General features: G+C 41.0%; 1 protein-coding gene across 1 annotated transcript in view; it reads right to left on the bottom strand.

Annotated features, from left to right (window-relative positions):
• The window catches only part of rev3l (REV3 like, DNA directed polymerase zeta catalytic subunit), a 230759-nt gene that overhangs the window by 82340 nt on the left and 136069 nt on the right, over positions 1 to 12350 (bottom strand). The window contains exons 12-13 of the mRNA XM_070885791.1: positions 10731 to 10873; positions 1858 to 6415 (exon numbers count right to left, since the gene is read on the bottom strand). Of these exons, the coding sequence (XP_070741892.1) occupies positions 1858 to 6415; positions 10731 to 10873 (4701 nt within the window). The remainder of the gene's footprint in view (positions 1 to 1857; positions 6416 to 10730; positions 10874 to 12350) is intronic.

Raw genomic sequence — 12350 nt, 5'->3', positions numbered from 1 at the left:
TGTGGAACACACTGTCTGAAAGGGTGGTAGAGGTAGAAATGCTCTTTGCATTTAAAAAGTATTTGGATGTGCACTTGAAGTGCCTTAACCTAGAGCTGGAAAGTGGGATTAAAGCTGGATAGCTCTGTCGGCCGGCATGGACACAATGGGCCACATGGGCCCCTTCTATGCTGTAAATTTCTATGATTCTCGCACTTTATACGGAGTTTCCACAATGACATTGGATGAGGTACTTTCCTGTGGTATTCCCCGATCCAAATATAGAAATATGCATCTTTGACGGATTATGCTGGCTGCACTGTTTGGATGATCTGCAGTAGAAAAAACATCCTGAATGAAGGTACCCTATGTCATATGGATTAAACATGTGTTTTTAGGGAATACAAAGCTCTCCTCTCCTAAATGGAACCTATTCCATAGCAGTGGTGGATGAAAAATTCTGCATATTGAGGCATAGTAGGCTGCAAATTCTCAAAACCGTGCCAAGAAAACTAGACACCTAAATCTGGAAGGGGCAGCATAACCACCCTTAGTGGCACCTATTAAACATTCCATAAGATCGACAACCAGTTGTATCCTTTTACTGAACTCTCGTGGGCCCCGGTCACTTCCCTCGATGGACTCTTGCCACTCCTTCGCCCCTCCTGCTGTGCCTGCCCGCACTGCAATCAGCGACCTGTTCTTCGTAGCCATAGCCCTCCTCCAGCAGCACGCGCTGCTCCCTCCAATGGCCCCGGCCTGCTGATGATCTTGCAGGTCGGGACCGCGTCGATTTCTGGCAAGGAGCAGCAAGAGTCTGTAGAGAGAAGTGACCGGAGCGCCCAAGAGAGGCATGAATCTGGGGCCAAGAGGCGAGGGCCCAGGGGCAAGCCCACACTGCAATGTGCGCGCGCGCTCGGTCTGTGCAGCACAGCTGATCTCCAGTTAGTCTTGGGTAATCCTTGCCACTGGGCCAAGACCTAGCTCTGTCAAGCCCGTGTGGTGGCTGGTGTTCAACGGCCACCACACGTTAAAAAAAATCCAAGCACAGGCATCTTCCACCCTTCAACATGTAGTTCGGGATCTGGAATATTAGGTCCTTCATTGAAACACCTATGAATCCATCCCTTTTTGGCGTGGAAGCAAGTCATCCTCGCTTCGAGGGACTGCCTATGATGATTTACTGGACTACCTTCTAGCAATGGGACGGGGGAAGAAATCAATCATCGCTGTTTCAGCGAATCATGGAGGTTGGAGCACCAGTCTTGCTCTTTTAGATTATAGTTTGCCTCAGTAAATTCCCTCCGCCTTTTTGAAGGTGGTTGTTAAGCTGGATGTTGAGGTGCAACAAAATTAATACCTAAAAGAATCTGTGTGCGTGGAAATGAATAAAACTGCTAAAGAAACAAAAAAATACTGCAAAGTATGAATGACAACAGGAGATCGATTGCCAAAAAGGAATAGGAAATTTAAGCTTGTTCAGAGAGAAACTCCATAACATAGTTCAGAGAATCACCTAACTACTGAAAGTGAATTTCTGGGAGAGGGCGGAGATTGAATCTGCTAAATATCATTCAGGGAGAAATGGTTTTCATAGAAATTTACAGCACAGAAGGAGGCCATTTCGGCCCATCGTGTCCGCGCCGGCCAACAAAGTGCTATCCAGCCTAATCCCACTTTCCAGCTCTTGGAGGGTCAATCTTATTTGGACATAAAGCAAGAAACATTCAAGTTACATGAGCAGTTCTGAACATCATAACCTACAAGTCGAAACAGTTTTGAACAATTATCATGTACTTAATTCTAAAATAGGACTTTGGATCGTAAGTTAATGCTTTCATAGTTTGATGTATGTAGAGGAGCAGTTAGACTTCTTACCTGGGTTTTTCTGGAGCATCTGAAGGATCACTGCAGAATGGTTCTTGGTAGACAATTTCTGCCAGGTTATGATCAAACAGTGTTGCCACAATTTCCTCTCGACTTGGCGGTGACATTAAAGGCTTTAAAATGTGAGCACCTGATGTTCGGCTGATGTAACAGTTATTTTTGGTTTGTAATGGGGAACAGACAGATGCTGGAGAACTATGAGACGTTGCTGGGGAGCCATTACTATATTTGGAAGCGCACAGCTCTGGATCTTCACAGCTTGTTGCAGCAATGTCATCACCAATAAATCCCATAACTCCATTTGGACTTGAACCAGTAGAAAGGCCAGACAGACACACCTCAGATCTGTCACACAATCTTCCACTTCTTTCATCCAATAGCATTATTTGGCTACTGGATGACTTTACAGGGCCACATGAAGTTCCATTCTCCAAAGAATCACAACATTGATTAGGGGTCTGATTCGTCAATTCCATAGTTGACATTCCAGAACAATGGGCACTGGATGACTCGGAAGAGCTTGACAGAGCATTTTGAACTGGCATATTGGAGTTTTTATTCAATTGTTTCAACTTCTCTCCATTGTCTAAAGAGGACTTTTCAAAAAGATCAGGGCTTATTGAGCCAGACCTGGCCCACTCTGTATTGTCTGAAGCCTTATGTACCTGGTCAGAGTGTTGCATTTTACTGCTCTGAGACTTGTAAGCACAAGTCTCTATTACTGCCTGGGCTGGAACAGACTCCTGAATAATATCGCTCAAAAACTTCTGAGGCAGATTTTGCTCAGCTGCTGGCATGAATTGGCACCCGGAATATATGGTACAATATCTGGTTTGTCCAACAGTATTAATATCAAAATTGTAAGACTGTGGAAGTTCAGGTGATAAGCTATCAAAACTGTAACAACTATCAAAGCCTGCATCTGAATGGAAAACAGGGCTGTCATCAGAAAAGGGACATTTAGATTGAGAAGTTTGAGATTTCTTGGTCAACTCCCTTTTAGAGGTTTTGGTTTTCTTCTGTGCAACCTTTGTACTTCTTGTGTTTTTTGTTTTTTTAGAGAAAGCATCCTTTGGAGATTTTGAATGAGCAGCAGGGAGAAGAACAGAAAAGCCGGTGCTAGAACTTTTATTGAATTCAATTTGCTCATTTGGGTAAGAAATACTTCTATTAAACTGTTGTTTTAGTGAAGGGGTTTGAACATTTCCTTGCTGCGCTTTTTGTTGCCTTTTCTGCAGCAACTCTCTTAAAACCGTGAGACTAGACTGACCATTACTAACGGGTGTCTGACCATCTATTCTTATATTTTGTATGATATTTGTTTCCAAAAAAGTTTCAGACACAGATCTTTGCTTTATTCTAGGAGGGGTGAAATCAGATATGTCTAAAATGTTGCCAGTTTCTTGTTCCCTTTCCAAAACTTTTTTCACCAATTTACATGGAGTAAGATTAAGACTCTGACCATCCTTTTCACTTCCTAGCGGAGAAATTCTGGCAGGTAAATCTGTAACATTGTTTACTGATGAATATGCCAAATGTCGATTTACCTCAGAAATAATTAGAGTAGGTTTTGATTGTTGATCAAGTTTGGATTGTTGGAATGGTCGGGATGCATGGTTTATTTTGCAATCAATCTCTAGCTCAGATCGTGATAATGTAGACTTTTGATCAGTTTCATACATGTGCGTGCCCTCACCATTTTGAATCTCTTTAACTTCAGAAACGTGCTGCCCACCAGTCTTTGTGTAGCTCATAACCGGTGACCTCTGCTGTGATAGATTGTTTCTCTGTAGTTTGCACATGTCTTCAGTTAACTGAACTGGCAGATGACAGTACTGCAAAGACTGCGGACGAGGTTGGACAGCGGAAGAGGCCGTTAAATGATCACTTTGAGCAAATCCTGTCTGTGGTGCAAGGTTTGTGTCCATTGGTAATTGGAAATTATCTGTCATTTGAGTTTTGTTATCCAACATGTAAATAGAATCAGATTGTACACAAGAAGGACTTGTTTTACTGAGACTGAAAGGGAGACTGGAATGCAACTGAGACTGAGAACACGTTGCCATTTGAGATAGTGTGTCCGAGACTTGTTCATCTGGTGGATAAGAAAAGCCAGCCAGGTCTGTGTTGTCATCGGTTTCCAGCAAAGAACAATAGTAACCCCCAGAATCATCTTGAATTTCTTCAGAATAAGGCTGTGTTGAAGGAAGATGCCCCGTTGAACAGATACTAAGAGGATTGTTGGGGTGCTCATCAGTCTTGGAAACGGGCTCAGATTCTGCAACAAGCAAATTTTCAAAATCACCACAAAACCTACTTTTAGCTTTCTCTTTAAGGGATGAATTCAGTTCATTGTTGACGAGCTCAGAGCATCTAGTTTGTTCATGTGGTTCTGAACTTTGACCTGTTTCTTGCTTTTCACCAAGGTATGGAATTGTATTTTTCTGTTTCCGAGTCCATCTTTTCCTGGTCTTCTTTCGCTGTTTTCCCTTCTGATCATCTTTTTCACCATCTGTCATCTGCTTAGCTTTCTGGGATAATTTTGTCTTTTTAGCTGCAGTGCTAGCATTGCTGGGAGATTTTTTCCTGGATTTCAAGCATTGCTTTTTTTCGCGATTTCTACTACCTTGCAACAAAATGTTCTCATCAGATTTGTTTAAAACACATGGATCACAGTCTTTTACCAGTACGTCGTCTTCTATTGATACAATGGATGGTATTCCATCCCCTTGCAATTCACTTGGTGACCAGCATCGAGGTGGTGATAGTTTAGAAGGACTCGGCAGCCTCTCCGACATAAAGCCAAGTTTAGACATTACGTCTTTATAGTCTGTTGAACAGTCGTCAGTCTCAGCACTATAGCAAGGCGAAGGTGGTGAAAGTGGTGCAAATTCTATTTTCCTTGCAGTACATTCACTTCTCTTTCCCTGACTCTGGCTAGAAATGCCCAGTTTTTCCTTTCTTTGTAGTTTTTTGAATCTTCCAGCTCTTTTCTTCAAGCTCGACTGAACTTTTGCTTTTTTCCCTCTCTTTGGTGTAGGTGTTGCAAAAGGTTTGATAACAAGAGGAGGTTCAGTGACCTTGGGCCACCATTCTTTTAATGGTGAAAGTTTGTGATACTGTTGCAGTTTATCATCATCAAGCACAACGTGGTCTTCATTTGAATCCACTTTCCCTATCTTAACCAACATATTTTTCCTACCCTTGAATCTGTTAATAATAATATATTTTATAATCACAGGGGGTTCCTTCTTATTAAACCTCCTCCTTTTACGTGATTGCTGAGAACGATCTGTACCGTCATCATTGACTTTTGAACATTCTGACCGAGTTGGACTGGTCTTCATGATTTCTGAGCCTTGGCCATGTTCACTGTCTTCAGCTTCATAGCTTACTTTTCGCTTTGTTCGGAGTGTATATTTACTGCATGCTAATCGAAATGATTGTCCCTCCAGGCCATTTTCTGGAGACCCTGCCATATTAAAGATTTGGGATGCTAAAGGAAGTCCATTATCTAAAGATGAAATTGAATTCTGATCCAGTGATGCTTTATTTTCCAGTAGTCCGTTGCTACAAGAATTCAGTTCGGTGGAATGGGCATTCTTTAACTTTGCAGCTGCAGATTTCCCCATCAACTGGGTACCATTTGATTTCTTTCTACTCAATTTGAGCTTTAATTTGCGGTCATCTGATTTCTGAACTTTAGAAGACTTGAAGACTTTTTCTGGACATTTCAGACAGTTGGGAAGCACCACACTAGGAAAAAATGTGTATTGTGCCTCATGCTGATCAATGACGGTTTTCTCTCTTTGGGTTGCTTGAAAGTCTTCATATCTAATTTTAAGTTCACTAAGGCTCGTCTCAATGTTGTTTTCAGGTGTTTCTGTAGTTTTGTGTTCTTCAAAAAGCTGAACTGTATTTTTTATACCCATTAGGGGCATCAAAGGTTTATCACACATGTTTTCTGTTTTATTGAATGCAAGAGGCACTGTATTAGCTATCCTCCCGACTAAGGAACTGAGAGTTGAATTACTATGAAATTCATCTTCACTGGTTAGGTTCCTCTGGTGCGTAAACGGTAAATTCTTTTCACAGTTAATGCTGATATATCGCTTTACTCTCTGAAGTCTATCAGTGTGTGCTGATAGCTGTTTTTCATAGTTACTGGTTATATGTTTGTTTTCACAGACTGCATCTGGAGATCTATCTACCATATCAGCATCCACAAGCTTCACACTGCAAAAGCCAAGGTCTTCACTAGGTGCACTATATTTTAAATCATAACTGGCTTCATTTGAAACGTTAGAAACTGAGTATTCAGGCTTCTTTGCTGTGATGAATGAATTTTGATATGAGGGTAATTCTGTAGAGTTCAAACCACTGAGTGTATGAGGTGTGGTACCTGCATGATTGCACTGTAGTCCAACATGTTCCAATGTCGGCAGTTCTAATATCACAGTTTCTTTGTGAAAAGTCGTCTTGGTCGGCACTTTGTCTCGGACTGCTAATGTAGAATGAGTTCTTGAACCATTTTCATTTAAAGTATTATCTAAAATTCAGTAAGATAGTCACAGAATTACTGAAGAACATGAAAATATTTCAGTTTGATACAATGAAAGCCAGTAAATGTTGCAACATTAAAAGTACAGTAATTATCAACTTTATCTCTCTTCAGGTACAGCAAGTGATCAGGAAGGCCAATGGTATCTTGGCCTTTATTGCAAAGGGGATGGAGTATAAAAGCAGGGAAATCTTGCTACAGCTATATAAGGTATTGGTGAGGCCACACCTGGAATACTGCGTGCAGTTTGGTTTCCATATTTACGAAAGGATATACTTGCTTTGGAGGCAGTTCAGAAAAGGTTCACTAGGTTGATTCCGGGGATGAGGGGGTTGACTTATGAAGAAAGGTTGAGTAGGTTGGGCCTCTACTCATTGGAGCTCAGAAGAATGAGGTGTGATCTTATCGAAATGTATAAGATTATGAGGGGGCTCGACAAGGTGGATGCAGAGAGGATGTTTCCACTGATGGGGGAGACTAGAACTAGAGGGCATGATCTTAGAATAAGTGGCCGCCCATTTAAAACTGAGATGAGGAGAAATTTCTTCTGAGGGTTGTAAATCTGTGGAATTCGCTGCCTCAGAGAGCTGTGGAAGCTGGGACACTGAATAAATTTCAGACAGAAAGAGACAGTTTCTTAAACGATAAGGGGATAGGGGGTTATGGGGAGCGGGAGGGAAGTGGAGCTGAGTCCATGATCAGATCAGCCATGATCTTATTGAATGGCGAAGCAGGCTCAAGGGGCCGTATGGCCTACTCCTGTTCCTATTTCTTAAGTTCTTATGTTCCTATGTTCCTATGCTAGCCACCTGCATCCAGGCTATTCTCCTCAACTGGGTTAGTGCAGCTGGGAACAATTTTCACACATTAGTGACTTATTTGGACCCAGGCTTGAATGGTACTCAAGGTGGCCACCATGCAATTTTCTTTCCCTCCCTGAAACAAACCAACAAAGAGCCTGAAATTTAAAGCAGTTGCAACCAATATTCCCTTTTACTTTTATTTTGGGTGCACAACCTCTAAGGGAACGTTGGGTGAACTGTCCCGTGATTGACATCAGCAAAGTAGCCTATTTAGAGCAATGCCTTAAAAAGGAACAGGCTAGGTTAGCAGCTAAACATTGTAATCATGTTCCAGACCATGAGATCCAGTAATGGGACTAAAATATTCCTTTAATTTCCCAACTCCAACTCCACATAAAACTAAAAAATACACTGAAATAGGGCTAACACTGGTGCTACATTAAACTGTGCTACAAAGGGGTAGGTCTGGAGTTGCCACCTGCAGCTCTGCACAGCAAGCTTCTCATTTTGGCTGTTCTGCAAGTCATTTAGTGGAGATCAAGCACGTGCCCACAACAGTCGAGGGCAAGTCACCCTTGGTGTCTCACTTATCACTATGTTGCTAACTTAGAAAGCATTATCAGAGGCCTGTGAATAAGCAGGTTGTTCATTTTCCTAGAGTGTAATTCATACAGCACAGGAGACCACTTGGCCCATCATGCCTGTGCTGGCTCTTTGAAAGAGCTATCCAATTAGTCCCACTCTCCTGCTCTTTCCTCATAGCCTTACAAATTTTTCCTTTTCAAGTATATCCCTTTACAAGTGTGGTATGTAGTCAGAGGAAACCAACAAGAAATAAATGCTGTAGGAAATTGAGATGAGAAAGTGGAAAACAAGCTATGCAACACACAATTTCTGGATAAGCACATAATTTCTTTGATTTGTGTTTCAACCCAGCACTGGTAGGATCCTTACAGCCAGAAGCGGGGATAGCTGTTTATCCCAGCAAAATGAGAGCAATCTCAATCCAGGTCCCCATGGGTGTGAATTTGCAATTATAAGCTTTTCCATAATTTGGGAATAAAGCACAAGATTCATCTCAAAAATGACTGGAGGTGGCAACAGGATGTCATTATGTCCTAAGGCATTGGCTTAATATGAATTGCATCATGTTGGGTACTTGACAAATAAAAATTTTTTTTCCAGACATTTTCAATATAGTGCTATTCTTAAAAATTCTTCATATTCTATAAACCTCTTATATACAATTAAATGTCTAGTTGAACTACAGTGACTTTAACATTGAAAAATGCGCCCAAGCCCTTCAGAGAAGCAATCATCAAAAATAAGTAATTAACCTTGTGAAGCCACTATACAAATGTAAGTTTGTTCTTTATTTGCATTTCCTCCTCTTTCAAAAACACTTAAAAAAAAATAAACTGACAAAACCATCCACATAATTATCTTTGGTCAGTAAATTGGTACACCATTAACAATGTACGAGATTAAAAGCAAATTCGATTGGAAGATATCAGTTCAAGCTCTATGGCATTTATATCAATCTTTCATTATCGGGTCCAGTCAGACTGTTGAGGTAATTAATAGAATATGCTGTGTTTCATCTCTCTGAGTGAAGTGACCAGTTATCCAATGAATTGTTAACAAAAAGAGATGGGAAGGTGGGGGAGATGTACAGGCTGGGCTGCTATTCAGTTAATTTTAAATAAATAAGGTGTTGTTCTCAACTGACATGCAGTTATTGTGACCCATAGCTCACTGTTTATTTATGAGTGGGGAAAGAAGAGAGAGTAATAGTTAAACCACTCTGCAAAGAAGTGTTGAATGAAGTGCTTTCACGTTACTTCAATATACTATCCTAGTATATACCAACTAAAATATCAACTTATTGCAGTGCATTTAATTGCACAACTGTACAAGATTATTGTAGTTTAAGGGGTAGGAATAATATACATACATTGTATGTTCTCAGTTCAAACCAAGGATCCTGCAATAGATACTAGTTTGCATTCTATAAAGTTAACCCATGTACTTGTATCAAAATCTTACACCAAAGACGACAAGTTTGCTGCTGAAGACGTACTAAATTGTGCAGGTTTAGGATTGTGCCTCGCTACAATAAAGTATCTTGCAACTGAGAGAAACCGAAGTGTCCAATGACCTCTTCTAGCTATCTGATTATCCCCTTAGATCTGCCACCTTCTCGCAACAAGTAGGAATTATGTGAACTTTGCTTCCATTCTTCCATGTTGATTGGTCTATAGGAAGTAGATAACTTGGCATATTAATTGGGATTAATTAACAGATCAATTCTCACTATCTGGCTCCATAGCCGGACTCCCTGCAAGCTTCTCTCGTACGTTCATCTCTTGCCGAGAATCTGCTTCTTCACCAGCACCAATCTGCAGTCTCCACCTCCAATAGGTTAGTGCCTTTTGGTAGTGCTGTACCTCATTTCCCAGCTTCAACATTAACCCTCCCAGTCTTCCTGCCTGCTTTCTTTGTATGAGTGCTTCTTGCCCCCATTCCTTCTCCGCAATATATTACCAAGTCAAGTTGGTGAGTTTGAAATGCAAGATAGTCCCAGTTGTCAAGGAATTGAGCCTCTTACCCAAGTCCTGGCTCACTCTGGACCTCCTACATTCGTCCTCTCTAGCCCGCTCCAGGTCTGCCTCCAGTTAGATTAATTACTGCAATGAAACTATCTCATATAAACTTATGCTCATCCAAAACTCTGTTGCCCATATCCTAACCCGCACCAAGTCTCGTTCACCCACCAACCCGGGTAAGGATGGCAGATTTCCTTCCCTAAAAAGGACATTAATGAACCAGATGTGTTGTTATGACAATCCAGCAGTTTCATGCTCACCATTACTGATGCTTTCAATTCTAGATTTATTTAATTAACTGAAATTAAATTCCCCAGCTGCCGTGGTGTGATTTGGATTCATACTTTTTTGAACTCGGAGTTATAGTCCAGGCTTCTGGATTACTAGTCCAGTAAAATAACCACTATGCTACCGTATCCCGTTACCTGCTGTTCAAGATGAAGATCGACCGTGGCTGTGTGTGGGCCAGTGAATTAAAAGCCTGCATATATGATGGCTCTGGTGTTGAATTTCTAAATAGTTCTTCTGTATATTGCAAATGATTGCATTTTGTTCTTTATACACAGCGTAACCCAAAGTTGCATAGTGCTGCGTGTGTGACGAACAGGAAATGTATGCCCTACCAGTTTTATTATTCGAGATGACCTCTTCCGGCTGAGTAAATGAATAGCTAGAAAGAAAACCAATTCAACTCAAATGTCAACTAACATGAATTGCTCAAGATTTCCTTTAAAGTTAGAAAACTACCACTCAACAAAAAAAAAAATCTACTCTCTTGCAACAGCCCAAATTTAATCCATAGTAATCAATACAGATCCAATACATGTGCATGCCTTGTAGCTGACCTCGCCCTTCAGTACTCAATGGTTCACAGCACAGGCAATAGACACATACCAGTGTTCTCATCTGCCGCCCCATCAAGCTGAGGAATAGAAATATTCGCCATCATGTTCCGATTTCCCCGCCACTCTAGCTGACCATCAGAGAACGCGTTATCTTCCTCTGATGAGCAGTCACTTACATTCTTCTCTGAAAATCTGAAACAGAATTTTGAAAAAACACTGCAATGTAGATATTCATTGGTTTCAAGCATTTTCAGCACAAACAATATCCTATTAGATTGGAAAGCTTATTGGAGCCATGACCTATTCACCAAATATATTAATCTCCAGAATCAAACTGTTTTAAATGCTTAAAAAAAACATTTGAACTCAATTTTCTCCCTGTCTGCAAGAATTCTTCAAAATAAAGTAAATCCAATGCATTTTGGCTGCTATCCATTTTCGTACAACTACAGGATGTGTAAATACAACTACAGGATGTGTAAATTCTTGTGCTTTGCACCCTACCTACATGGCTTGACATGGCAGAGGACTAATTGCCAGATCTCTGCTGCTCAGACACCAGATGCAGAGAAGCAGGTTATTCATGTATCTTTCGCCAAAAGCAGTGTGGGGAGACAACAGAAATTACTAAAATACCTTCAAAAATATAATGATGGGACTGAATTTTCTTCAATCCAATCCCAACCTTTAGCACAATTATCTACTCCTGATAATTCCAAGTTATTCATTTTTGTCCAATTCAAATTATCCAGTAGCCCTTTTATGCACAATTTAAATTATCCAGTAGCCCTTTTATGCACAATTTAAATGATCCAGTATGAATGAAGGAACTTTGAACTAACACGAGTACATTGTACAACTTTTTTTAAAAAAAAGCAGATTTTCAATGTAATATCTGCATTGAAACGTTTAACAGGTTTTGTGATTTCAATAGCAATTTTTCCCCTGGCTAAGAGTCAGAGAAATGGAGGAGACATGGGATTAGGAGTTCAGCTGGAAAGGACATTGAGGTTGCAAACAATCTGATTCAGCAAAAGACAGTGGTTGAAAGGGTAATGGAGTCAGTGGCGAGAACCCAAGATGATGGCTTCGGTCAACCTAATGTTTAGCTGGACGAAGTTGATGCTCATTCAAGACATGGTGGGACAAGCAGATAAGACAACAAGGAGGCAGTGGAGAGGCTGATCTGGGTGCCATTGGCATACATGTGGATGCTGACCCCATGTTTGCAGATGATGTTTACGAGTACCACCTAGAGGACAAAGTCGACCAACGATAGATCTCTGGGGGACTCCAGAGGTGACAGTGTAGGTCTGGGAGGACAAGCTATTGCTAGAGATGCTGCAGTAATGATTGGATAAGAGTGGAACCAAACAAGGTCAGTCCCATGGAGCTGGACAACAGCTGGCATGATTAAGAAGTTTGATGATACAAAAATTGGCCATGTGGTTGATGGTGAGGAAGAAAGCTGTAGACTGCAGGAAAATATCAATGGACTGGTCAGGTGGGTAGAAAAGTGGCAAATGGAATTCAATCTGGAGAAGTGTGAGGTAATGTATTTGGGGAGAGCTAAGGAGGCAAGGGAATACACAATAAATGGTAGGATACTGAGAAGTGTAGAGGAACAGCAGGACTTTGGCGTGCATGTCCACAGATCACTGAAAGTAGG

The sequence above is a fragment of the Pristiophorus japonicus genome, chromosome 7 (genome assembly GCF_044704955.1).
Source record: "Pristiophorus japonicus isolate sPriJap1 chromosome 7, sPriJap1.hap1, whole genome shotgun sequence".
Classification (NCBI taxonomy): Eukaryota; Metazoa; Chordata; class Chondrichthyes; family Pristiophoridae; genus Pristiophorus; species Pristiophorus japonicus.
Note: the sequence above shows the minus strand (reverse complement) of the source record. Positions and strands in the feature narration are given on the sequence as shown.